The following is a 27,500-nucleotide window of genomic DNA, read 5'->3' on the forward strand; positions in this document are numbered from 1 at the left end:
GCCCCGTCCCAGGAGCCCCCTCGCTGCGCCCCGTACCACGAGCCCCCTCGCTGCGCCCCGTACCACGAGCCCCCTCGCTGCGCCCCGTACCACGAGCCCCTTCGCTGCGCCCCGTACCACGAGCCCCCTCGCTGCGCCCCGTACCACGAGCCCCCTCGCTGCGCCCCGTACCACGAGCCCCCTCGCTGCGCCCCGTACCAGGAGCCCCCTCGCTGCGCCCCGTCCCAGGGCCCCCTCGCTGCGCCCCGTACCAGGAGCCCCCTCGCTGCGCCCCATCCCAGGAGCCCCCTCGCTGCGCCCCGTCCCAGGGCCCCCTCGCTGCGCCCCGTCCCAGGAGCCCCCTCGCTGCGGCCCGTCCCAGGGCCCCCTCGCTGCGGCCCGTCCCCCTCGCTGCGGCCCGTCCCCCTCGCTGCGCCCCCTCGCTGCGGCCCGTCCCCCTCGCTGCGCCCCCTCGCTGCGCCCCCTCGCTGCGGCCCGTCCCCCTCGCTGCGGCCCGTCCCCCTCGCTGCGGCCCGTCCCCCTCGCTGCGGCCCGTCCCCCTCGCTGCGGCCCGTACCAGGAGCCCCCTCGCTGCGCCCCGTACCAGGAGCCCCCTCGCTGCGCCCCGTACCATGAGCCCCCTCGCTGCGCCCCGTACCACGAGCCCCCTCGCTGCGCCCCGTACCAGGAGCCCCCTCGCTGCACCCAGTCCCAGGGCCCCCTCGCTGCGCCCCGTCCCAGGGCCCCCTCGCTGCGCCCCGTACCAGGAGCCCCCTCGCTGCGCCCCATCCCAGGAGCCCCCTCGCTGCGCCCCGTCCCAGGGCCCCCTCGCTGCGCCCCGTCCCAGGAGCCCCCTCGCTGCGGCCCGTCCCAGGGCCCCCTCGCTGCGGACCGTCCCCCTCGCTGCGGCCCGTCCCCCTCGCTGCGCCCCCTCGCTGCGGCCCGTCCCCCTCGCTGCGCCCCCTCGCTGCGGCCCGTCCCCCTCGCTGCGGCCCGTCCCCCTCGCTGCGGCCCGTCCCCCTCGCTGCGCCCCCTCGCTGCGGCCCGTCCCCCTCGCTGCGGCCCGTACCAGGAGCCCCCTCGCTGCGGCCCGTACCAGGAGCCCCCTCGCTGCGGCCCGTCCCCCTCGCTGCGGCCCGTCCCCCTCGCTGCGGCCCGTCCCCCTCGCTGCGCCCCCTCGCTGCGGCCCGTCCCCCTCGCTGCGGCCCGTCCCCCTCGCTGCGCCCCGTCCCCCTCGCTGCGCCCCGTACCAGGAGCCCCCTCGCTGCGCCCCATCCCAGGAGCCCCCTCGCTGCGCCCCGTCCCAGGAGCCCCCTCGCTGCGCCCCGTCCCAGGGCCCCCTCGCTGCGGCCCGTACCAGGAGCCCCCTCGCTGCGCCCCGTCCCAGGAGCCCCCTCGCTGCGCCCCGTCCCAGGGCCCCCTCGCTGCGGCCCGTCCCCCTCGCTGCGGCCCGTACCAGGAGCCCCCTCGCTGCGGCCCGTACCAGGAGCCCCCTCGCTGCGGCCCGTCCCCCTCGCTGCGGCCCGTCCCCCTCGCTGCGGCCCGTCCCCCTCGCTGCGCCCCCTCGCTGCGGCCCGTCCCCCTCGCTGCGGCCCGTACCAGGAGCCCCCTCGCTGCGGCCCGTACCAGGAGCCCCCTCGCTGCGGCCCGTACCAGGAGCCCCCTCGCTGCGGCCCGTCCCCCTCGCTGCGGCCCGTCCCCCTCGCTGCGGCCCGTCCCCCTCGCTGCGGCCCGTCCCCCTCGCTGCGCCCCCTCGCTGCGGCCCGTCCCCCTCGCTGCGGCCCGTCCCCCTCGCTGCGGCCCGTCCCCCTCGCTGCGGCCCGTACCAGGAGCCCCCTCGCTGCGGCCCGTACCAGGAGCCCCCTCGCTGCGGCCCGTCCCCCTCGCTGCGGCCCGTCCCCCTCGCTGCGGCCCGTCCCCCTCGCTGCGGCCCGTCCCCCTCGCTGCGCCCCCTCGCTGCGGCCCGTCCCCCTCGCTGCGCCCCGTACCAGGAGCCCCCTCGCTGCGCCCCGTACCAGGAGCCCCCTCGCTGCGGCCCGTACCAGGACCCCCTCGCTGCGGCCCGTCCCCCTCGCTGCGGCCCGTCCCCCTCGCTGCGGCCCGTCCCCCTCGCTGCGGCCCGTCCCCCTCGCTGCGGCCCGTCCCCCTCGCTGCGGCCCGTCCCCCTCGCTGCGGCCCGTCCCCCTCGCTGTCACCTGCTCTTCCAGTTGCAGCTGCAGCTGGTGTGCAAGTTGCAGATCCTGCCGCAGCCTCTCCATGCTCCCTCTGCAGTGCTGCAGTTCTTTGTCCTTCTCCTCCTGCTGCCTGTTTACATACTGCAGCTCCTCCTGCAGCTGCAGAGCATCGCTCCGCATGCGCTCTGCATTCACCTGCTGTGTCTGCCTCAAGGAGGCAAGCTCCTGCTGCAGTTTCTGCACCTGTGAGGGGGAGGAGAGTTCAAAGGCTTCCGCAGGATCTCCCCTCTACAGCCCCCAGACTCACCCTAAATCACTGCCTCTCTCCTCCCCTTGTTCCTCTCTCTCCCCTACCTCTCCCCAAGGCACTCACCCTCTTCCCCTCATCTTCCTACCCCTCCCTCCCCACCCCCTCTTTTAGTCTCCCACCTCTCACCTTGTCCAGACTCTCCTCTCTCTCCTGCTGCAGCCTGTGGATGTTTTGTTCCTTCTCAGCTGCCGTAGATTCACGCACAGCGCACATATCCTGCAGGCTCCGCACGTCGCTCTGCAAGTTCTTCAACTTTGAGCGAGCGCTGCTCAACTCCTGTTCACGCTCCGCGAGCTGCAGTACACACCATGTGACACCTCATCACATGACACCCCATGTGTCCCTATGACTCTTGCACGGCCCATATCCATCCACACGCGTCCCACTAGCACACACCCGATGCATGCATAGCTTGTGCACATACACATGGTTCACGTACAGCGAGTGCACACCTACGTGATACATGTGCACACACACACTTGCTTCACACACAGGTACGCACACACACACACACACACACCTTAGCGCAGCCCATATTCTGACCTCTCTCTGCACGTGCTGCAGCTCCTCCTCTTTAGCCGCCAGGTCTGGGCGTAACTTAAGTATCGTCTGGTCACGGATGGAAACCTGGTGACAAAAACACAGAAGAGAAAAGAGAGCACAGGAGGAGAGAAAGGAGGAGAGACAGGAGGAGAGACGGGAGGAGAGACGGGAGGAGAGACGGGAGGAGAGACAGGGAGGAGAGACAGGAGGAGAGACAGGGGGAGAGACAGGGGGAGAGAAAGGAAGAGAGACAGGGGGAGAGAAAGGAGGAGAGAAAGGAGGAGAGAAAGGAGAAGAGACAGGGGGAGAGACAGGGGGAGAGAAAGGGGGAGAGACAGGGGGAGAGACAGGAGGAGAGACGGGGGGAGAGATGGGGGGAAGGACGGGGGAGAGACGGGGAGGAGAGACGGGAGGAGAGACGGGAGGAGAGAAAGGAGGAGAGAAAGGAGGAGAGACAGGAGGAAAGATGCTCTAATCAAAACCAATTCCCCAACCTGTTAACAGTCTCCTCCAGTGGTCACCCCCCCTCCCTGTGGCCCGTGGTTACCCCCCACCCTGTGGCCTGTGGTCAATCCCCCCTCCATGTGGCTCGTGGTCACTTCCCCCCCTTCTTGTGGCCTGATGTCACCCCCCCCCCCCCCCTGTGGCCGGTAGTCACTGTCCTCGTCCCTATGGCCCGGCCCGTGGTCACTCCCCCACCTCCCTGTGGCTCGTGGTCACTTCTCCCCTCCTTCTGGTCCGATGTCATTCCCCCCCTCCCTGTGGCCCGTGGGCACTCCACCCCCCCACCCCCAGTGGCCTGCGGTACCTCGTTCTGTGCAGCTTTGTGTTTCTCACTGAGGATGCTGAGCTCCATCTGCAGTTTCTCGGTGCTGATGCTGACCTGCGACAGCTGCTTCACTCCCTCTGCCTGTCTCTCCATCACTGCTGCCAGCTCCCGCTTCTGCTGCTCCACCAGCTCCTGACATTGCAGCAGCTGCCCACAGGTACAGGGTCACTAGTACCTACAGCTTAGCACTAGGTTCCTACTCTGAGAGGGACTTGTAACAGCCAAGTGATCGGGACAGCCCGTTCCTACGCCCATCTTATCCACTTCAAAGGGCATTCCTCACCCTGTCTGCCTGTCTGCCTCTCCCACTAACCCCTTCAATAACACACGGGTGCCCTCTGCTTGCTGTGCACCTCTGATGCCCTCCGTCCCTGCTCACCTGGGCACTGCATGATTCGTGCTGCTCTCTCAGCGCTGTCACCTCCTGCTGTAGAGATGCCACCTTCTCTTCTCCCTGCTGCGCCTGGGGGCACACAATGAGAGACAGGAAGCCTGTGACAGATCAGAACTATCCCTCATACACAGGGTGACACTATGATATATATATATATGTGTGACTGTACCTGTGTATCCGCCTCTTTCTTGTAATCTTCCTTCTCCTGCGCAGCGCTCCGCAGAGCAGTCTGACAAACAAGCAGCTGCTCGCGCAGAGCCTGGAGCTCTGTGTCCATCCCACGGACCTCCAGCCGCAGAGACTCAGCCTCGTGCAGAGCTGCACTCACACGCTGCTCCCTCTGCTGTACCTGGGGGTGTAAGCAGGCGGGCACAGGGTGACAGAGAGCAGGGCGGGCACAGGGTGACAGGGAGCAGGGCGGGCACAGGGTTACAGGGAGAGCACAGGGTGACAGGGAGCAGGTCGAGCACAGGGTGACAGAGAGCAGGACGGGCACAGGGTGACAGGGAGCAGGGCGAGCACAGGGTGACAGGGAGCAGGGCGAGCACAGGGCGACAGAGCAGGGTGGGCACAGGGTGACAGGGAGCAGGTCGAGCACAGGGTGACAGAGAGCAGGACGGGCACAGGGTGACAGGGAGCAGAACGGGCACAGGGTGACAGGGAGCAGAGCGAGCACAGGGTGACAGAGCAGGGCGGGCACAGGGTGACAGGGAGCAGGACGGGCACAGGGTGACAGGGAGCAGGACGGGCACAGGGAGCAGGACGGGCACCGGGTGACAGGGAGCAGGACGAGCACAGGACGAGCACAGGGCGACAGGAAGCAGGGCGTGCACAGGGTGACAGGGAGCAGGGCGGGCACAGGGCGACAGGAAGCAGGGCGTGCACAGGGTTACAGGGAGCAGGGCGAGCACAGGGCGACAGGAAGCAGGGCGTGCACAGGGTGACAGGGAGCAGGGCGGGCACAGGGCGACGGAGCAGGGTGGGCACAGGGTGACAGGGAGCAGGGCGAGCACAGGGTGACAGAGAGCAGGACGGGCACAGGGTGACAGGGAGCAGGGCGAGCACAGGGTGACAGGGAGCAGGACGGGCACAGGGTGACAGGGAGCAGGGCGAGCACAGGGTGACAGGGAGCAGAACAGGCACAGGGTGACAGGGAGCAGGGCGAGCACAGGGTGACAGGGAGCAGGACGGGCACAGGGTGACAGGGAGCAGGGCGAGCACAGGGTGACAGGGAGCAGGGCGAGCACAGGGTGACAGGGAGCAGGACGAGCACAGGGTGACAGGAAGCAGGACGGGCACAGGGTGACAGGGAGCAGGACGGGCACAGGGTGACAGGGAGCAGGACGAGCACAGGGTGACAGGAAGCAGGGCGGGCACAGGGTGACGGAGCAGGACGGGCACAGGGTGACAGGGAGCAGGACGGGCACAGGGCGACAGGGAGCAGGGCGGGCACAGGGCGACAGGAAGCAGGGCGTGCACAGGGTTACAGGGAGCAGGGCGAGCACAGGGCGACAGGAAGCAGGGCGTGCACAGGGTGACAGGGAGCAGGGCGGGCACAGGACGACGGAGCAGGGCGGGCACAGGGTGACAGGGAGCAGGGCGAGCACAGGGTGACAGGGAGCAGGACGGGCACAGGGTGACAGGGAGCAGGGCGAGCACAGGGTGACAGGGAGCAGGGCGAGCACAGGGCGACAGGAAGCAGGGCAAGCACAGGGTTACAGGGATCAGAACGGGCACAGGGTGACAGGGAACAGAGCGAGCACAGGGTGACAGAGCAGGGCGGGCACAGGGTGACAGGGAGCAGGACGGGCACAGGGTGACAGGGAGCAGGACGGGCACAGGGAGCAGGACGGGCACCGGGTGACAGGGAGCAGGACGAGCACAGGGCGACAGGAAGCAGGGCGTGCACAGGGTGACAGGGAGCAGGGCGGGCACAGGGCGACAGGAAGCAGGGCGTGCACAGGGTTACAGGGAGCAGGGCGAGCACAGGGCGACAGGAAGCAGGGCGTGCACAGGGTGACAGGGAGCAGGGCGGGCACAGGGCGACGGAGCAGGGTGGGCACAGGGTGACAGGGAGCAGGGCGAGCACAGGGTGACAGAGAGCAGGACGGGCACAGGGTGACAGGGAGCAGGGCGAGCACAGGGTGACAGGGAGCAGGGCGAGCACAGGGCGACAGGAAGCAGGGCAAGCACAGGGTTACAGGGAGCAGAACGGGCACAGGGTGACAGAGAGCAGGGCGGGCACAGGGTGACAGGGAGCAGGACGGGCACAGGGTGACAGGGAGCAGGACGGGCGCAGGGAGCAGGACGGGCACAGGGTGACAGGGAGCAGGACGGGCACAGGGTGACAGGGAGCAGGGCGAGCACAGGGTGACAGGGAGTAGGGCGAGCACAGGGCGACAGGAAGCAGGGCGAGCACAGGGTTACAGGGAGCAGAACAGGCACAGGGTGACAGAGAGCAGGGCGGGCACAGGGTGACAGAGAGCAGGACGGGCACAGGGTGACAGGGAGTAGGGCGATCACAGGACGACAGGGAGCAGGACGGGCACAGGGTGACAGGGAGCAGGTTGAGCACAGGGTGACAGGGAGTAGGGCGAGCACAGGGCAACAGGAAGCAGGGCGAGCACAGGGCGACAGGAAGCAGGGCGAGCACAGGGTTACAGGGAGCACAACGGGCACAGGGTGACAGAGAGCAGGGTGGGCACAGGGTTACAGGGAGCAGGACGGGCACAGGGTGACAGGGAGCAGGGCGAGCACAGGGTGACAGGGAGCAGGGCAAGCACAGGGTGACAGGGAGCAGGACGAGCACAGGGTGACAGGAAGCAGGACGGGCACAGGGTGACAGGGAGAAGGACGGGCACAGGGTGACAGGGAGCAGGACGAGCACAGGGTGACAGGAAGCAGGGCGGGCACAGGGTGACGGAGCAGGACGGGCACAGGGTGACAGGGAGCAGGACGGGCACAGGGTGACCGGGAGCAGGGCGGGCACAGGGTGACAGGGAGCAGGACGGGCACAGGGTGACAGGGAGCAGGATGGGCACAGGGTGACAGGGAGCAGGGCGAGCACAGGGTTACAGGGAGCAGGACGAGCACAGGGCAATAGGAAGCAGGGCGAGCACAGGGCGACAGGAAGCAGGGCGAGCACAGGGTTACAGGGCGAGCACAGGGTGACAGGAAGCAGGGCGAGCACAGGGTTACAGGGAGCAGGACGGGCACAGGGTTACAGGGCGAGCACAGGGCGACAGGAAGCAGGGCGAGCACACAGTGACAGGGAGCAGGGCGGGCACAGGGTGACAGGAAGCAGGGCGAGCACAGGGTGACAGGGAGCAGGGCGGGCACAGGGTGACAGGAAGCAGGGCGAGCACAGGGTGACAGGGAGCAGGGCGGGCACAGGGTAGGACATGGGTAACAGTTCGAGCATCACGTCACAGGTTGTCACCTCTCTCTGCAGCTGGTGGACCTGGTTCTGCAGGGCGTCTCTCTCCTCCCGGAGCTGCGTGTTTTCCTTATGTGCAGAGTCTCGTGCACACTGACATAGCGACAGCTCCGCCTGCAGCTGCTGCAAGGCTCCCTTCTGCCCCAGCACCTGTCCACCATCACAGGGCATAGGGATGTTACACACAGATAAAGCTGCCGTCAGGGATCACATGGACCTTCCCACATTCTAATCCTCAGCTGGGAGTTTATCGCCTTTCAAACCCCACAGGGACCCACGTGAATATCAGGGACCCACGTGAATATCAGGGACCCACGTGAATATCAGGGACCCACGTGAATATCAGGGACCCACGTGAATATCAGGGACCCATGTGAATATCAGGGGCCCACGTGAATATCAGGGACCCACGTGAATATCAGGGACCCACGTGAATATCAGGGACCCACGTGAATATCAGGGACCCACGTGAATATCAGGGACCCACGTGAATATCAGGGAGTCCACGTATCCTCAGTGTGTTACCAGAATACAAAGAATAATCATTCAATAGTTACTGCAGCCATTTAATGTGGAGGTGCAGTGGGAATATGTGTGTGTATGTATGTATATATGTATATATGTATGTATGTATGTGTATATATATATATATATATATATATATCCTATTATTCCTTTAGAGACAGCACCCCCCTCTCACTCTTTTTACACATCAAGATTCCTAATACAACAAAAGAGAGACCCAAGGAGCTTACAATCTATGGGTGTATTAGGCAGAGGAAGAAGGGCTAAAACCATCTTCTTCATTCCCTTATTCTCTGGGAAAGCACTCACCATACAACACTTTATTTATCCAAGGTTTTCCCTTATATGATATATAATATATATCTTCCCTTATATACCACCACCAGTTATTATTCCAATACCTCCTGCTCCTGCCTCTCAGTCTAGTCATGAAGCCCCTTACACACACACCACACCTCTCTTTACCCATACCTCCTGCTCCCAGCCTGGGCACACACACACACACACACACACACACATACACACATACACACACCACACCTCTCTTTACCCATACCTCCTGCTCCCAGCCTGGGCACACACACACACACACACACATACACACACACACACCCCACACACCACACCTCTCTTTACCCATACCACCTGCTCCCAGCCTAGGCACACACACACCTCTGTACCCATACCTCCTGCCGCTCAGTCTAGGCATGAAGACACACACACACACACACCTCTCTTTACCCATACCTCCTGCTCCCAGCCTGGGCGCACACAGACACACCTCTCTTTACCCATACCTCCTGCTCCGAGCCTGGGCACACACACACACACACACACACACACACACCTCTCTTTACCCATACCTCCTGCTCCCAGCCTGGGCGCACACAGACACACCTCTCTTTACCCATACCTCCTGCTCCCAGCCTGGGCACACACACACACAACTCTATTTACCCATACCTCCTGCTCCCAGCCTGGGCACACACACACACACAACTCTATTTACCCATACCTCCTGCTCCCAGCCTGGGCACACACACACACACACACACACAACTCTATTTACCCATACCTCCTGCTCCCAGCCTGGGCACACACACACACACACACACACACACAACTCTATTTACCCATACCTCCTGCTCCCAGCCTGGGCACACACACACACACACCTCTCTGTACCAATAAGACCTGCTCCCAGCCTGGGCACACACACACACAAACCTCTCTTTACCCATACCACCTGCTCCCAGCCTGGGCACACACACACATACCTCTCTTTACCCATACCACCTGCTCCCAGCCTGGGCACACACACACAAACCTCTCTTTACCCATACCTCCTGCTGCCAGCCTGGGCATACACATACCTCTCCATCCATACCTCATGCCCAATGTCTTCTCTCTGGGTGACACACACAGAGACACATCTCCTGCCCCATCCCCTCTCTCTGGGTGGCACACACACCTCCTGCCTTAAGTCCTCTCTCTGTGTGCTGTTGTCCTGCAGCACTCTCTCCAGTCTCTGGACAGTCTGGGACAGCGACGCCTTCTCAACATGACACAGTGAGAGCTCCTCCTGCAAGCTGCACATTGAGCCTTCATGCTGCAGGACCTGTGAGGAGGACAGCACCCTATTATGCAGCAGAGAGCTGCTCATACACACGCAGTCACATTCAGAGCGGTTAGAACCAAACCGTCAGGATGTCCTTTGGTCTTGTTAGAAAGTACAATTTGTATTTAGACTTTAAAATCTCCCCCAATGCTGCTCATTGCGATGAATCTCTGGGAGGGGTATGAGGGAGAAAGGCAGAATAAACGGAGCACTCATTTTATTGTCACAATGTAAACAAAGATGAGGATGAGGAGGAGAAGGAGGAGGTGGATGAGGAGGAGGAGGAGGAGGTGGAGGAGGAGGTGGAGGAGGAGGTTCTGGACATAGAAAAGTAGATGAAACCGATAGAGAGCAGGAGATAATGAGGTCACCTTGTCCTCTGCTCGCTGTATCTGCCTTCGCACAGCCTGCAGCTCCCTGCACAGACGCTCCACCTGTTGCTCCTTCTGGTTCACCTGCAAGGCATGACAGGGCGGGAGTGATCCTACGCTGCAAGTGTGCGCTGCACTTTGAGTGTGCATCCCAAACTGAGGGCTGCACTGTGAGTGTGGGTCCCAAACTGCACTGTGAGTGTGCATCCCAAACTGCACTGTGAGAGTGTGCATCCCAAACTGCGCTGTGAGTGTGCATCCCAAACTGCACTGTGAGTGTGGGTCCCAAACTGCACTGTGAGTGTGCATCCCAAACTGAGGGCTGCACTGTGAGTGTGCATCCCAAACTGAGGGCTGCGCTGTGAGTGTGCATCCCAAACTGCACTGTGAGTGTGCACCCCAAACTGAGGGCTTCACTGTGAGTGTGCACCCCAAACTGAGGGCTGCACTGTGAGTGTGCATCCCAAACTGCACTGTGAGTGTGCATCCCAAACTGCACTGTGAGTGTGCATCCCAAACTGAGGGCTGCACTGTGACTGTGCATCCCAAACTGAGGGCTGCCCTGTGAGTGTGCATCCCAAACTGAGGGCTGCGCTGTGAGTGTGCATCCCAAACTGCACTGTGAGTGTGCACCCCAAACTGAGGGCTGCACTGTGAGTGTGCATCCCAAACTGAGGGCTGCACTGTGTGTGCATCCCAAACTGAGGGCTGCACTGTGAGTGTGCATCCCAAACTGCACTGTGAGTGTGCATCCCAAACTGAGGGCTGCCCTGTGAGTGTGAGTCCCAAACTGAGGGCTGCACTGTGAGTGTGCATCCCAAACTGCACTGTGAGTGTGCATCCCAAACTGAGGGCTGCACTGTGAGTGTGAGTCCCAAACTGAGGGCTGCACTGTGAGTGTGCATCCCAAACTGCACTGTGAGTGTGCATCCCAAACTGAGGGCTGCACTGATTGTGTGCATCCCAAACTGAGGGCTGCACTGTGAGTGTGAGTCCCAAACTGAGGGCTGCACTGTGAGTGTGCATCCCAAACTGCACTGTGAGTGTGCATCCCAAACTGAGGGCTGCACTGTGAGTGTGCATCCCAAACTGCACTGTGAGTGTGCATCCCAAACTGAGGGCTGCACTGTGAGTGTGCATCCCAAACTGCGCTGTGAGTGTGCATCCCAAACTGCACTGTGAGTGTGCATCCCAAACTGAGGGCTGCACTGATTGTCTGCACTCCAAACTTTGGGCTGCACGGTGAGTGTGCTCTCTTACCTCGCTCAATGTTAGGCTGTGTGTCTCCAGCTCGGCATGCAGAGTGCCCGTCTCCTGCTCCAGGTGCTGACAATGTTCCTGAAGCCGCGCTCGCTCCTCCTGTAGCTCCTGCAAGGATTGATCCTGTCTGAGCACCTGTGGGGAGAAAGGTGGAACAAATCAGCACAGGAGGGGAGGGAGTGTGATCCAGTCTCTGTACCTGGGGGCTAGAGGGGACACATGGGGGGGTTCTCTTTATCTGGGGGAGTGTACGTCTCTCTGCCACGCTCACCTGCTCTCGGGCTTTCTGCAGGCTCTCCAGGGCGCACTGATTCTCTTTCTGCAACTCCAGGATTCTCCGCTCCTGCTCCAGGTTGTGTGTCTGCAGCTCGAGCGCCTCCCTGAGGGAGCTGCCATGTTTCCCTCGCAGGGATGCGGCCTCTGCCCGTGCTCCCTGCAGCTGCTCCTGCACAGCACGCACCTGCAGGAGGAAGGAAACCCACGTGTAATACGTATCTGGAAGAAATACAGGTTAAACAGGACGATCCGGCACACGTAGGCCCTCACAGGCTGCGAAGTGATGAGAAGGTTTACAGCATGTATGTTTTTATTTATATAGTGCCCACAGGTGTGCATGTGTGCATATATATGTATGTACATATGCGTGTGCGGGTCGATAGGGATGGAGCGCATTTGCAAGAAACAAGAAGTCTTACAACCAGCAGTGGTTCGATAAGGGTTGATGATGAGGGTATAGATAGATATAGATATACACACACACACATATATTTTGAAGTGGACACAGCACAATGGACCACATTCAAGCCGTACAAGAAGCGATGTCCCGAAGTAACGAACACGATCTCCCAATCACCTTAGGGAGTTTTTGATTGTGTCTACACCACAGCAGTTTTAGATGCATGAAGTAGACAAAGTGTTGAAGAAGCATACATTGATATTATAAGGAACATTTACGAGAATGTCACATCAACCATTAGGTAACATGAGGACACAAGCAAGATAAGGATCTGCAAGGGAGTCACCATGTCACCAAAGTTTTTCACGGGAACAATTGCATAATTGATAAGGACATCCAATTGGGAAGAAAAGGGAATCAGAATCCACTGTGAATACTTGAGCCACCTAAGATTTGCAGATGACAATTTTTTTTTTGTTGCCAAAGTCCTGCAGCAACGAATCGGAGAACTCGCCAAAGCAAGTAAGAATGTGGGCGTCCATACGAATCTCAGCAAGACCAAAGTGCTGGTCAACAATTGTGTCAAATCTACAAAGATTGAAAGAAATGTAATAGAACTAGAAGAAGCCAAAGACTTTGTCTACCTTGCCCAGCAAGTATCACTAGACGGGAACATTTCAAATGAAATAAATAGGAGAATGACGATATCATTTGATCATATTTGAAAGAAATCTTACAAGGGAACCTTCCACTGTGCCTCAAAAGGAAGGTGTTTGACCAGTGTATCCGGCCCGTGCTCACGTGTGGGTGTGAAACTTGGACCCTAAATGCAAAGATAATTCAGAAGCTTCAGACAACCAAAGGAAGTACGGAGAGATGCATGCTGGGTATTACGCAAAGAGACTGGAAAAAGGATGAATGGGTTGGAAACCAAACGAAAAAGTCTGACATCCTGAAAGGGGTGTATGCAGACACATGTACAGCGACAGTATATATGCATACACACTGTACAGATACATATAGGACACACACATTGATATACACAGTCTCACAGTGAATGCAGCTTCCTGAAGCTCTTCTTGGAGCCTGTAGATCATGGCCCGATAGTCCTGCTGCTGGTTCTCTGCTTCAGACTTTTCCTGTTCCAGCTCCTGCCGCAGTGTCCCCCCCGTCTGTGTGCACTCAGACCGCAGTGTCCCCCCTGTCTGTGTGCACTCAGACCGCAGTGTCCCCCCTCTCTGTGCGCACTCAGACACCCTCGTCAGTTTATCCATCTGCAGAAAGGAAACTCGATGAGCAGACTCTTCCATGGGAGCCGATGGACCTCCCTTGAGTAAAGACCTCAGTTGAGTAAAATCTCCCCACTCCTCGCAAGATCTCCCGCCCAACCAAGGGGGCTTCAAAATACGCGGTGTCCTTACCTCTGCTTCCTGCTCTTGCTGATGGACCCTCAGGATGAAGTTTTCCCCTTCAAGCTGTGAAAGGCGCAGGTTACAGTCCGAGAGCTGGAGACAGAGACACAATGAAGTGAGGCAGGTCAGGGACAGCTCACAGGAACAACGTCATATTGATGGTACACATTACAGAGTCACTGTGCATGCAGGGAGCAGCTTCCAGCTGCAAATCGGCACGCCAATATGCTGCGATCCCCAGTGAGAGTGAGTGAGTTCCTCCCGGCACTATCTCCTTATTCCGCAGCATGTAAATCTCCCAGTAGGCAATAGGAAAGGAAGCTGCCTGGCATGGGGTAGTGGGGGTATGGTCTCTGGTGAGGCTCACACTGCTATGGACTCAATCTGATGGATGTTAGGCCCATATTTACCAAGGTGCTATTCCATAAGACACTTTGCAAACCCATTCAAGTGAGCAGATAGATCCACTTAGTAAATATAGCCCTTATTGTATTGGACAGGGCCCTTGTGCCTGTTTAATGTGCTATTGTAAACAATGAAGGGTGCAGGCCCCACTGTGCACATGTACACATACACACACACACACACACACACAGGTGGATGCGCCCACTGATTGCCAGCGGTTGCCTTGCCTGTCGGAAGGCCTCATCTCTCTGGGTGCCGCTGGTCTGCAGGTCTTGGTGCAGCTGCTGTATGCGGTTGTGCCTCTGTTCCAGCTCTTCCTGCCTCTCTTTCAGCTCCCGCTGCATCCTGTACCCCCGCTGCTGCTGGGTATCCAGCTGCAAAACCAGACAAAAGATCAGAGGGCGTCTGGGTGCTGGGCAAAGAGAAAAACAGTCTGGGCGCTGGGCAGAGAGAGAGAGAGAGTCTGGGCGCTGGGCAGAGAGAGAGTCTGGGCGCTGGGCAGAGAGAGAGAGTCTGGGCGCTGGGCAGAGAGAGAGAGTCTGGGCGCTGGGCAGAGAGAGAGAGTCTGGGCGCTGGGCAGAGAGAGAGAGAGTCTGAGCGCTGGGCAGACAGAGAGTCTGGGCGCTGGGCAGACAGAGAGTCTGGGCGCTGGGCAGACAGAGAGTCTGGGCGCTGGGCAGACAGAGAGTCTGGGCGCTGGGCAGACAGAGAGTCTGGGCGCTGGGCAGACAGAGAGTCTGGGCGCTGGGCAGACAGAGAGTCTGGGCGCTGGGCAGACAGAGAGTCTGGGCGCTGGGCAGACAGAGAGTCTGGGCGCTGGGCAGACAGAGAGTCTGGGCGCTGGGCAGACAGAGAGTCTGGGCGCTGGGCAGACAGAGAGTCTGGGCGCTGGGCAGACAGAGAGTCTGGGCGCTGGGCAGACAGAGAGTCTGGGCGCTGGGCAGAGAGAGAGTCTGGGCGCTGGGCAGACAGAGAGTCTGGGCGCTGGGCAGACAGAGAGTCTGGGCGCTGGGCAGACAGAGAGTCTGGGCGCTGGGCAGACAGAGAGTCTGGGCGCTGGGCAGACAGAGAGTCTGGGCGCTGGGCAGACAGAGAGTCTGGGCGCTGGGCAGACAGAGAGTCTGGGCGCTGGGCAGACAGAGAGTCTGGGCGCTGGGCAGACAGAGAGTCTGGGCGCTGGGCAGACAGAGAGTCTGGGTGCTGGGCAGACAGAGAGTCTGGGCGCTGGGCAGACAGAGTCTGGGCGCTGGGCAGAGAGAGAATCTGGGCGCTGGGCAGAGAGAGAGTCTGGGCGCTGGGCAGACAGAGAGTCTGGGCGCTGGGCAGACAGAGAGTCTGGGCGCTGGGCAGAGAGAGAGTCTGGGCGCTGGGCAGACAGAGAGTCTGGGCGCTGGGCAGACAGAGAGTCTGGGCGCTGGGCAGACAGAGAGTCTGGGCGCTGGGCAGAAAGAGAGTCTGGGCGCTGGGCAGAGAGAGAGTCTGAGCGCTGGGCAGACAGAGAGTCTGGGCGCTGGGCAGAGAGAGAGTCTGGGCGCTGGGCAGAGAGAGAGTCTGGGCGCTGGGCAGACAGAGAGTCTGGGAGCTGGGCAGACAGAGAGTCTGGGCGCTGGGCAGACAGAGAGTCTGGGCGCTGGGCAGACAGAGAGTCTGGGCGCTGGGCAGACAGAGAGTCTGGGCGCTGGGCAGACAGAGAGTCTGGGCGCTGGGCAGAGAGAGAGTCTGGGCGCTGGGCAGACAGAGTCTGGGCGCTGGGCAGACAGAGAGTCTGGGCGCTGGGCAGGTCGTGTAACTCACACCTAATGTGAGGGGAGCGACGCTTGGGGTGCTGGGGATGAGGATACGTCCTACTTTACCTCGGATGAGAGGCCATCTCTCGTGTTCTGCAGGGCAAGGAGCTGATTCTGAACACTCCTCAACTGGGCATCTCGACGCTCCAGCTATGAGAGCAAAGGAGAAGTGATCCCGCACTCAAATGTGATATTGCGGAGAGTGCAAAAATACCCAGCACTGATCAAGATCAAAAGGGAAAATCGGGGACACACTAATCCAGATTCAAATCCCATTACAGGTTCCCCTCTCCCACATTCCACGTTACTCTGCCCCCCTCTCCCACATTCCACGTTACTCTGCTCCCCTCTCCCCCACTACACGTTACTCTGCTCCCCTCCCCCCATTAAACGTTACTCTGCTCCCCTCCCCCCATTACACGTTCCCTTGCCCCCCTCTCCCCATTACACGTTACTCTGCCCCCACTCCCCCATTACACATTACTCTGCCCCCTCTCCCCATTACATGTTACTCTGCCCCCCTCTCCCCATTACATGTTACTCTGCCCCCCACTCCCCATTACACGTTACTCTGCTCCCTCTCCCCCACTACATGTTACTCTGCCCCCTCTCCCCCATTACACGTTACTCTGCCCCCTCTCCCCATTACACGTAACTCTACCCCCCTCTCCCCCATTACACGTTACTCTGCCCCTCTCCCCATTACACGTAACTCTACCCCCCTCTCCCCCATTACACGTTACTCTGCCCCCTCTCCCCCATTACACGTAACTCTACCCCCCTCTCCCCCATTACACGTTACTCTACCCCCCTCTCCCCCATTACACGTTACTCTACCCTCACAAATACAGACCTCAGTTTTCAGAAGCTCGTTAGTTCTGGACACAGATGAGAGTGAATCCAGGGAGGGGTCCAGGGGTGAGCTGGCCGCCTGAGGAGATGATAAAGCTGTGAGAAATCGTGTAGTCACAAACACAGGCTCGTGTCTGTCCCCCCCCCCCCAACACACACACAGCCTAGTCTCACACACAAACAGCCTCGTGTCCCACACACAAACACAGCCTCGTGCCCCCCCCAACACACACACAGTCTAGTCTCACACACAAACAGCCTCGTGTCCCCCCCACACACACACAGCCTCGTGTCCCACACACAAACACAGCCTCGTGCCCCCCCCAACACACACACAGCCTAGTCTCACACACAAACAGCCTCGTGTCCCCCCCCCACACACACAGCCTCATGTCCAACACACACACACACAGCATCGTGTCCCACACACACACACATCCATACCTACAGGTGCACGCACGCAGACACATGTGCATGCACACACACTAAGCAGGAGACACAACCAGGATACAGTATGGAAACCCAGACCACCTTCCTATGCCCCAGTCAGAGCACAATACTGAAGGGCAGTGCCACTGCTAATTACAGGAATGGGCCTGAGGAAAAGCCCCCAGGGCTTGAAACTTTGCCCCCGTTATATAGAAATTTGCGGATAATCTTTGCACAAGCAGATATCTACTTTTAAGCCGACAAAATAATTTGTGTTTTTTGTTCTCTCTCTGATGTCCTCCATGATCTGTCCTCATTGGACCATACAGAGAGAGGAGTATATACTAGCGCAGGGGTGTGCAAACTGGGGAGCGTTGCAGACACCCACAGGCAGCAGCGCAGACACCCAGAGACAGAAGCGCAGACACCCAGAGACAGCAGCGCAGACACCCAGAGACAGCAGCGCAGACACCCAGAGACAGATGCGCAGACACCCAGAGACAGAAGCGCAGACACCCAGAGACAGAAGCGCAGACACCCAGAGACAGATGCGCAGACACCCAGAGACAGAAGCGCAGACACCCAGAGACAGAAGCGCAGACACCCAGAGACAGATGCGCAAACACCCAGAGACAGATGCGCAGACACCCAGAGACAGAAGCGCAGACACCCAGAGACAGCAGCGCAGACACCCAGAGACAGATGCGCAAACACCCAGAGACAGATGCGCAGACACCCAGAGACAGAAGCGCAGACACCCAGAGACAGAAGCGCAGACACCCAGAGACAGAAGCGCAGACACCCAGAGACAGAAGCGCAGACACCCAGAGACAGAAGCGCAGACACCCAGAGACAGAAGCGCAGACACCCAGAGACAGATGCGCAGACACCCAGAGACAGATGCGCAGACACCCAGAGACAGAAGCGCAGACACCCAGAGACAGAAGCGCAGACACCCAGAGACAGAAGCGCAAACACCCACCCAGAGACAGAAGCGCAGACACCCAGAGACAGATGCGCAGACACCCAGAGACAGAAGCGCAGACACCCAGGAGACAGAAGCGCAAACACACAGAGACAGCAGCGCAGACACCCAGAGACAGAAGCGCAGACACCCAGAGACAGCAGCGCAGACACCCAGAGACAGAAGCGCAGACACCCAGAGACAGATGCGCAGACACCCAGAGACAGAAGCGCAGACACCCAGAGACAGAAGCGCAAACACACAGAGACAGAAGCGCAGACACCCAGAGACAGAAGCGCAGACACCCAGAGACAGAAGCGCAAAACACACAGAGACAGAAGCGCAGACACCCAGAGACAGCAGCGCAGACACCCAGAGACAGCAGCGCAGACACCCAGAGACAGAAGCGCAGACACCCAGAGACAGAAGCGCAGACACCCAGAGACAGCAGCGCAGACACCCAGAGACAGCAGAGCAGACACCCAGAGACAGAAGCGCAGACACCCAGAGACAGAAGCGGCAGACACCCAGAGACAGAAGCGCAGACACCCAGAGACAGATGCGCAGACACCCAGAGACAGAAGCGCAGACACCCCAGAGACAGATGCGCAAACACCCAGAGACAGATGCGCAGACACCCCAGAGACAGAAGCGCAGACACCCAGAGACAGAAGCGCAGACACCCAGAGACAGAAGCGCAGACACCCAGAGACAGAAGCGCAGACACCCAGAGACAGAAGCGCAGACACCCAGAGACAGAAGCGCAGACACCCAGAGACAGAAGCGCAGACACCAGAGACAGATGCGCAAACACCCAGAGACAGAAGCGCAGACACCCAGAGACAGCAGCGCAGACACCCAGAGACAGAAGCGCAGACACCCAGAGACAGAAGCGCAGACACCCAGAGACAGAAGCGCAGACACCCAGAGACAGCAGCGCAGACACCCAGAGACAGAAGCGCAGACACCCAGAGACAGCAGCGCAGACACCCAGAGACAGAAGCGCAGACACCCAGAGACAGAAGCGCAGACACCCAGAGACAGAAGCGCAGACACCCAGAGACAGCAGCGCAGACACCCAGAGACAGAAGCGCAGACACCCAGAGACAGAAGCGCAGACACCCAGAGACAGAAGCGCAGACACCCAGAGACAGCAGCGCAGACACCCAGAGACAGAAGCGCAGACACCCAGAGACAGAAGCGCAGACACCCAGAGACAGAAGCGCAGACACCCAGAGACAGATGCGCAGACACCCAGAGACAGATGCGCCAGACACCCAGAGACAGAAGCGCAGACACCCAGAGACAGAAGCGCAGACACCCAGAGACAGAAGCGCAGACACCCAGAGACAGAAGCGCAGACACCCAGAGACAGAAGCGCAGACACCCAGAGACAGAAGCGCAGACACCCAGAGACAGAAGCGCAGACACCCAGAGACAGCAGCGCAGACACCCAGAGACAGCAGCGCAGACACCCAGAGACAGAAGCGCAGACACCCCAGAGACAGATGCGCAGACACCCAGAGACAGATGCGCAGACACCCAGAGACAGATGCGCAGACACCCCAGAGACAGAAGCGCAGACACCCAGAGACAGATGCGCAAACACCCAGAGACAGCAGCGCAGACACCCAGAGACAGAAGCGCAGACACCCAGAGACAGCAGCGCAGACACCCAGAGACAGAAGCGCAGACACCCAGAGACAGATGCGCAGACACCCAGAGACAGATGCGCAGACACCCAGAGACAGATGCGCAGACACCCAGAGACAGAAGCGCAGACACCCAGAGACAGATGCGCAAACACCCAGAGACAGCAGCGCAGACACCCAGAGACAGAAGCGCAGACACCCAGAGACAGAAGCGCAGACACCCAGAGACAGCAGCCAGACACCCAGAGACAGATGCGCAGACACCCAGAGACAGAAGCGCAGACACCCCAGAGACAGCAGCGCAGACACCCAGAGACAGAAGCGCAGACACCCAGAGACAGCAGCGCAGACACCCAGAGACAGAAGCGCAGACACCCAGAGACAGAAGCGCAGACACCCAGAGACAGCAGCGCAGACACCCAGAGACAGAAGCGCAGACACCCAGAGACAGAAGCGCAGACACCCAGAGACAGAAGCGCAGACACCCAGAGACAGATGCGCAGACACCCAGAGACAGAAGCGCAGACACCCAGAGACAGATGCGCAGACACCCAGAGACAGCAGCGCAGACACCCAGAGACAGCAGCGCAGACACCCAGAGACAGAAGCGCAGACACCCAGAGACAGAAGCGCAGACACCCAGAGACAGAAGCGCAGACACCCAGAGACAGAAGCGCAGACACCCAGAGACAGAAGCGCAGACACCCAGAGACAGAAGCGCAGACACCCAGAGACAGAAGCGCAGACACCCAGAGACAGAAGCGCAGACACCCAGAGACAGAAGCGCAGACACCCAGAGACAGAAGCGCAGACACCCAGAGACAGAAGCGCAGACACCCAGAGACAGATGCGCAGACACCCAGAGACAGAAGCGCAGACACCCAGAGACAGAAGCGCAGACACCCAGAGACAGAAGCGCAGACACCCAGAGACAGAAGCGCAGACACCCAGAGACAGAAGCGCAGACACCCAGAGACAGAAGCGCAGACACCCAGAGACAGATGCGCAGACACCCAGAGACAGATGCGCAGACACCCAGAGACAGATGCGCAGACACCCAGAGACAGAAGCGCAGACACCCAGAGACAGCAGCGCAGACACCCAGAGACAGATGCGCAAACACCCAGAGACAGAAGCGCAGACACCCAGAGACAGAAGCGCAGACACCCAGAGACAGCAGCGCAGACACCCAGAGACAGCAGCGCAGACACCCAGAGACAGAAGCGCAGACACCACGAGACAGCAGCGCAGACACCCAGAGACAGCAGCGCAGACACCACGAGACAGAAGCGCAGACACCCAGAGACAGAAGCGCAGACACCCAGAGACAGATGCGCAGACACCCAGAGACAGAAGCGCAGACACCCAGAGACAGATGCGCAGACACCCAGAGACAGATGCACAGACACCCAGAGACAGCAGCGCAGACACCCACGGACAGATATGCACACGCTAACATGCAGATACATGTGCACACGCTGACGCAGGTTGTGGAGGGATGGAGCTCCCCACCTGACTCAGAGCCTTGATCTGGCTCTCCAGCTGGTGCTTCTCTTGCAGGTGGGTCACTGCCTTGGAGTCCTTCAGGGAGATCTCCTGGTGCAGCTCAGTGATGGTTCCTTGAAGCTCCTGCAGCTTTGCGTCCTTCTCAAGGACCTGAAGGAAGTGTAGAACCATGAGAGGAGACAGCGGGCGCGCCGAGAACATGAGAAGACATGGGGGGGGGGGGGGGGGGGAGATGAGCCATAAGAGGAGACCAGGGGAAAGGGGTGTAAAACATGAGTTGACAAGTGGGAGGGGGGGTGAAACCATGAGAGGAGCCAAAAGGCGGGAGAGGGGGGGGAAGAATCAGGAGAGGATGTGGTTCGGTAGAGAACCAGGAGTTTAGGTGAAGAGGATTAATGAGGACCGGGTGGGGGTGGGGGGGGAGGGAAGAGAGTCAATGGTAGGTAAGTTTTTTTTGGGGGGGGGAGAGAGAGAACAATGAGTGGAAGTAAAGGGGGGAAGAACCATGATAGGGGACAATGGGGGTGGGGGACATAACTATTAGAGGATATAAGGGAGTGAAAGAGAACCATGAATAGTGGTAAAGTGGGGACATAAACATGAGTAAAGATATGGAAGGGGAGGACAGAATCATGAGATTAGGGGAGAACCAGGAGAGGACGTGCAGCGCTCCACGTATAGCACAGATGCGTAGCGCTCTGCGTGTAGCACAGCCGCGCAAAGATCCGCGTGTAGCACCGACGCTGTTCTCACCCTCACTGCAGTGCCTCACCGTGTACATTATATGTACCTGTATTAGAGCCAAGTTCTGCCAGGCAGGAATGTGTTGGAGGACACTATGAGTGATCTGTGATCTGGGGCTCTCTAATGTGCTTGGAATCCATTACTTAGACATCCATCAGGTGGCTGCTGATCGGCTGCTATCCCAGCGCTCCGTGATGTGGAAGGTGCTGCCAGGCAGATGCATTACAAGCCCTGGCTAGGAGGAGCCCCTGCCTGTAAATCTCTCTCCCAGCTGTTCCCACTGAAAGCTGCAGGTTAATGGCACAGGAAGCGTTTCTCTATTGACCATGTGCAATACGGTTTGCAGAGTCCTCACATTTCCTGGGAACACGTGACATCTGTGCACATCACATACATGTTCCCAGGACACATAGTCAGCGTCATACTGTAACTTCTCTGTTCTTACAAGCAAACAATCTGCACAGACACACACACACACACACACACACACACAAGCAGATACAAACCCTGTGTACAAACGTGTCACATATACTATTACATGCACAGTCTGGATATCACCATGCATGTTTGTAACAAGGGCCAGATGGAAGGGGTTTACACGCTCCATGTACAAGCGTACTCACTGAACGCAGGATGCATGAGTGTACACTCACACAGTCACAGCCTACCTCAATACGGCTCAGCTCCTGGCTGTGGATGGAATCTCGGAGCTGGTTGTGGAGCTGTAGCACAAGCGGCTCTCTGCCTGTTACCCGCTCCTGCAGGGTCCCCCTGAAACAGACACATTGGTTAGAGCCTTGAACTGGGTGCGAGCGTGAGACACAGTGTGCACATGTATGTTAGCGTGGGGGTGGTTTGTGCACATATATGAGTGTAGGGTGTGCATATGTAAAAGTGTGGGGTGATAGCCATGCCCTGTGCCGCAGCTATATATTGGAAGCCATACCCTGAGCAGTGGGTATATATTAGGAGCAGCGCCCTGAGCAGTGGGTATATATTAGGAGCAGTGCCCTGAGCCGTGGTTATATATTAGGAGCAGTGCCCTGAGCAGTGGGTATATATTAGGAGCAGCGCCCTGAGCAGTGGTTACATATTAGGAGCAGTGCCCTGAGCAGTGGGTATATATTAGGAGCAGTGCCCTGAGCAGTGGGTATATATTAGGAGCAGTGCCCTGAGCAGTGGTTATATATTAGGAGCAGTGCCCTGAGCAGTGGGTATATATTAGGAGCAGTGCCCTGAGCAGTGGGTATATATTAGGAGCAGTGCCCTGAGCAGTGGGTATATATTAGGAGCAGTGCCCTGAGCAGTGGGTATATATTAGGAGCAGTGCCCTGAGCCGTGGTTATATATTAGGAGCAGTGCCCTGAGCAGTGGGTATATATTAGGAGCAGTGCCCTGAGCAGTGGGTATATATTAGGAGCAGTGCCCTGAGCAGTGGGTATATATTAGGAGCAGTGCCCTGAGCAGTGGTTATATATTAGGAGCAGTGCCCTGAGCAGTGGGTATATATTGTGAGCTGTGGGTATATATTAGGAGCAGTGCACTGAGCAGTGGGTATATATTGGGAGCTGTGGGTATATATTAGGAGCAGTGCCCTGAGCAGTGGGTATATATTAGGAGCAGTGCCCTGAGCAGTGGGTATATATTGGGAGCTGTGGGTATATATTAGGAGCAGTGCCCTGAGCAGTGGGTATATATTAGGAGCAGTGCCCTGAGCAGTGGTTATATATTAGGAGCAGTGCCCTGAGCAGTGGGTATATATTAGGAGCAGTGCCCTGAGCAGTGGGTATATATTAGGAGCAGTGCCCTGAGCAGTGGGTATATATTGGGAGCTGTGGGTATATATTAGGAGCAGTGCCCTGAGCAGTGGGTATATATTAGGAGCAGTGCCCTGAGCAGTGGGTATATATTAGGAGCAGTGCCCTGAGCAGTGGTTATATATTAGGAGCAGTGCCCTGAGCAGTGGGTATATATTAGGAGCAGTGCCCTGAGCAGTGGGTATATATTAGGAGCAGTGCCCTGAGCAGTGGGTATATATTAGGAGCAGTGCCCTGAGCAGTGGGTATATATTAGGAGCAGTGCCCTGAGCAGTGGGTATATATTAGGAGCAGTGCCCTGAGCAGTGGGTATATATTAGGAGCAGTGCCCTGAGCAGTGGTTATATATTAGGAGCAGTGCCCTGAGCAGTGGGTATATATTAGGAGCAGTGCCCTGAGCAGTGGGTATATATTAGGAGCAGTGCCCTGAGCAGTGGTTATATATTAGGAGCAGTGCCCTGAGCAGTGGGTATATATTGGGAGCTGTGGGTATATATTAGGAGCAGTGCCCTGAGCAGTGGGTATATATTAGGAGCAGTGCCCTGAGCAGTGGGTATATATTAGGAGCAGTGCCCTGAGCAGTGGGTATATATTAGGAGCAGTGCCCTGAGCAGTGGGTATATATTAGGAGCAGTGCCCTGAGCAGTGGGTATATATTAGGAGCAGTGCCCTGAGCAGTGGGTATATATTAGGAGCAGTGCCCTGAGCAGTGGGTATATATTAGGAGCTGTGGGTATATATTAGGAGCAGTGCCCTGAGCAGTGGTTATATATTAGGAGCAGTGCCCTGAGCAGTGGGTATATATTGGGAGCTGTGGGTATATATTAGGAGCAGTGCCCTGAGCAGTGGTTATATATTAGGAACAGTGCCCTGAGCAGTGGGTATATATTAGGAGCAGTGGGTATATATTAGGAGCAGTGGGTATATATTAGGAGCAGTGCCCTGAGCAGTGGGTATTGGGAGCTGTGGGTATATATTAGGAGCAGTGCCCTGAGCCGTGGTTATATATTAGGAGCAGTGCCCTGAGGCGTGGGTATATATTGGGAACAAGTGCCGCTGAGCCGTGGGTATATAATAATAATAATAATAATAATAATAGCACATTCTTGTATAGCGCTGCTAGTTTTACGTAGCACTTTACAGAGACATTTTGCAAGCACAGGTCCCTGCCCCGTGGAGCTTACAATCTATTTTTTGCTGCCTGAGGCACAGGGAGATAAAGTGACTTGCCCAAGGTCACAAGGAGCCGACACGGGGAATTGAACCAGACTCCCCTGCTTCTCAGTGCCAGTCAGTGTCTTTACTCACTGAGCCACTCATCCGTATATATTGGGATCAGTGCCCTGAGGAATGGGTATATATTGGGCGTCGTGCCCTGAACTATGGGTATATACTGGGCACCGTGCCCTGAGCCATGGGTATATATTGGGAGCAGTGCCCTGAGCTGAGGGTATATATTGGGAGCAGTGCCCTGAGCTATGGGCATATATTGGGAGCAGTGCCCTGAGGTGTGGGTATATATTGGGTGCCGTGCCCGGAGCTGTGGGTATATATTGGGTGCCGTGCCCGGAGCTGTGGGTATATATTGGGTGCCGTGCCAGAGCTGGGGTATATATTGGGTGCCATGCCCAGAGCCGTGGGTATATATTGGGCGCCGTGCCCAGAGCTGGGGGTATATATTGGGCGCCGTGCCCAGAGCCGTGGGTATATATTGGGCACCGTGCCCAGAGCTGGGGGTATATATTGGGCGCCGTGCCCAGAGCCGTGGGTATATATTGGGCGCCGTGCCCGGAGCTGTGGGTATATATTGGGTGACGTGCCCGGAGCTGTGGGTATATATTGGGTGCCATGCCCAGAACCGTGGGTATATATTGGGTGCCATGCCCAGAACCGTGGGTATATATTGGGTGCCATGCCCGGAGCTGTGGGTATATATTGGGTGCCATGCTCGGAGCTGTGGGTATATATTGGGTGCCATGCCCAGAGCCGTGGGTATATATTGGGTGCCATGCCCAGAGCCGTGAGTATATCGGGTGCCATGTCCAGAGCCATGGGTATATATTGTGTGCCATGCCCAGAGCCGTGGGTATATATTGGGTGCCATGCCCAGAGCCGTGGATATATATTGGGTGCCATGCCCAGAGCCGTGGGTATATCGGGTGCCATGCCCAGAGCCGTGGGTATATATTGGGTGCCATGCCCAGAGCCGTGGGTATATATTGGGTGCCGTGCCCGGAACTGTGGGTATATATTGGGTGACGTGCCCGGAGCTGGGGGTATATATTGGGTGACGTGCCCGGAACTGTGGGTATATATTGGGTGACGTGCCCGGAGCTGGGGGTATATATTGGGTGACGTGCCCGGAGCTGGGGGTATATATTGGGTGACGTGCCCGGAACTGTGGGTATATATTGGGTGCCGTGCCCGGAACTGTGGGTATATATTGGGTGACGTGCCCGGAACTGTGGGTATATATTGGGTGCCGTGCCCGGAACTGTGGGTATATATTGGGTGACGTGCCCGGAACTGTGGGTATATATTGGGTGACGTGCCCGGAACTGTGGGTATATATTGGGTGACGTGCCCGGAGCTGGGGGTATATATTGGGTGACGTGCCCGGAACTGTGGGTATATATTGGGTGACGTGCCCGGAGCTGGGGGTATATATTGGGTGACGTGCCCGGAGCTGGGGGTATATATTGGGTGACGTGCCAGCCCCACAACCGAGAAAAAGCTACAATTCTAATTAATCACAAAATGTTTAAGATTATCAACTCGTCTTTCTTGTACATTAACATCCCCCCACGTGGCAAGGCGCAATATGCTGGCACATGCAAATAACAGGGAAGAATGGTTGACATCATATCTTGATAACGCTCGTTACCCATCAGAATAATGTGGGCTTGTAATCGGGAGACTAAAAGATGGTTGCCTTTTCCTTGGTTTTACTGCAAATGATTAAACGCACACTCTCATTTTTACTTATTCCTTCCTCGGACTCAGATAGATCAATCTCCAAGACTGAAAGCAGTGAGAGTTGACAGGTCTGCAAACCTCACACTTAAAGTTGTCTCAGAAGATAGGGCGGCCACGGTTCCCCCAAGAATCTAAATGTGTGTGGGCCCCTAACTACCGCAGTGCCTGAAACCCAAGCTGTGTGTGCCCTGGTCACTTTATATAGTCTCCGATCCTCTTTGGAACTCACTGTACTCATGAGACACTCACTTCCTCCAAACCCAGACAGCGGCACTTATAAATTATACAGCTCATATGCATATTCAAGGCAGGAGACATTATGCAAATGCTGGATGAATTGCACATTGTGTCGCCTTGTGTCTCTCCAGCTTTTAGCCTTTCAAGAGACTGAGAAAGTGTAGGGAATAAAACTAGACAGAGCTATCATGGAATCTGCTGCTGCTAAACCAACACCTTCTGGAGAGGAGTCTCAAAACAAAGGATGTATTTGCATGCCTAATTGTGCTGTATATTAACTGCTGCAGTGCTGGAGGGCCTGAAACAGATTGCAGTGCACTGAAGGCCCAGCAGAGAGGAGACGGGCAGAATGTGAGAGCGGGCTTGGCGACAAATACCTCCATGTCACAGAACATGGAAAGTGCGCACACGCACGCACACAACCCCCCCTACATGCACACACAACCACCCGACCCCCACATACACACTCCACTCCCGACACACACAACCCCTCAACACCCTGCCCCTCACACCAGTAAACACCCCCACTTAGAAGAGGAGAAGATTATGTGCATGCGTGTAAGCGCTTGCATGTGTATGGGAAGGGGGGTAAGATGGCACACAA

At 58.0% G+C, this 27,500-nt stretch overlaps 1 protein-coding gene across 1 annotated transcript in view; it reads right to left on the minus strand.

The window, feature by feature from the left end:
- The window catches only part of LOC142470270 (uncharacterized), an 89,067-nt gene that overhangs the window by 18,622 nt on the left and 42,945 nt on the right, over positions 1–27,500 (minus strand). The window contains exons 5-22 of the mRNA XM_075577211.1: positions 22,535–22,637; positions 21,129–21,272; positions 16,573–16,650; positions 15,786–15,869; positions 14,160–14,306; positions 13,537–13,620; positions 13,168–13,389; positions 11,711–11,899; positions 11,440–11,574; positions 10,180–10,263; positions 9,662–9,808; positions 7,669–7,815; positions 4,399–4,578; positions 4,215–4,298; positions 3,815–3,982; positions 3,007–3,090; positions 2,590–2,757; positions 2,175–2,396 (exon numbers count right to left, since the gene is read on the minus strand). Of these exons, the coding sequence (XP_075433326.1) occupies positions 2,175–2,396; positions 2,590–2,757; positions 3,007–3,090; positions 3,815–3,982; positions 4,215–4,298; positions 4,399–4,578; positions 7,669–7,815; positions 9,662–9,808; positions 10,180–10,263; positions 11,440–11,574; positions 11,711–11,899; positions 13,168–13,389; positions 13,537–13,620; positions 14,160–14,306; positions 15,786–15,869; positions 16,573–16,650; positions 21,129–21,272; positions 22,535–22,637 (2,470 nt within the window). The remainder of the gene's footprint in view (positions 1–2,174; positions 2,397–2,589; positions 2,758–3,006; positions 3,091–3,814; positions 3,983–4,214; positions 4,299–4,398; positions 4,579–7,668; positions 7,816–9,661; positions 9,809–10,179; positions 10,264–11,439; positions 11,575–11,710; positions 11,900–13,167; positions 13,390–13,536; positions 13,621–14,159; positions 14,307–15,785; positions 15,870–16,572; positions 16,651–21,128; positions 21,273–22,534; positions 22,638–27,500) is intronic.

Source organism: Ascaphus truei, chromosome 19, assembly GCF_040206685.1.
Source record: "Ascaphus truei isolate aAscTru1 chromosome 19, aAscTru1.hap1, whole genome shotgun sequence".
Lineage (NCBI taxonomy): Eukaryota > Metazoa > Chordata > Amphibia > Anura > Ascaphidae > Ascaphus > Ascaphus truei.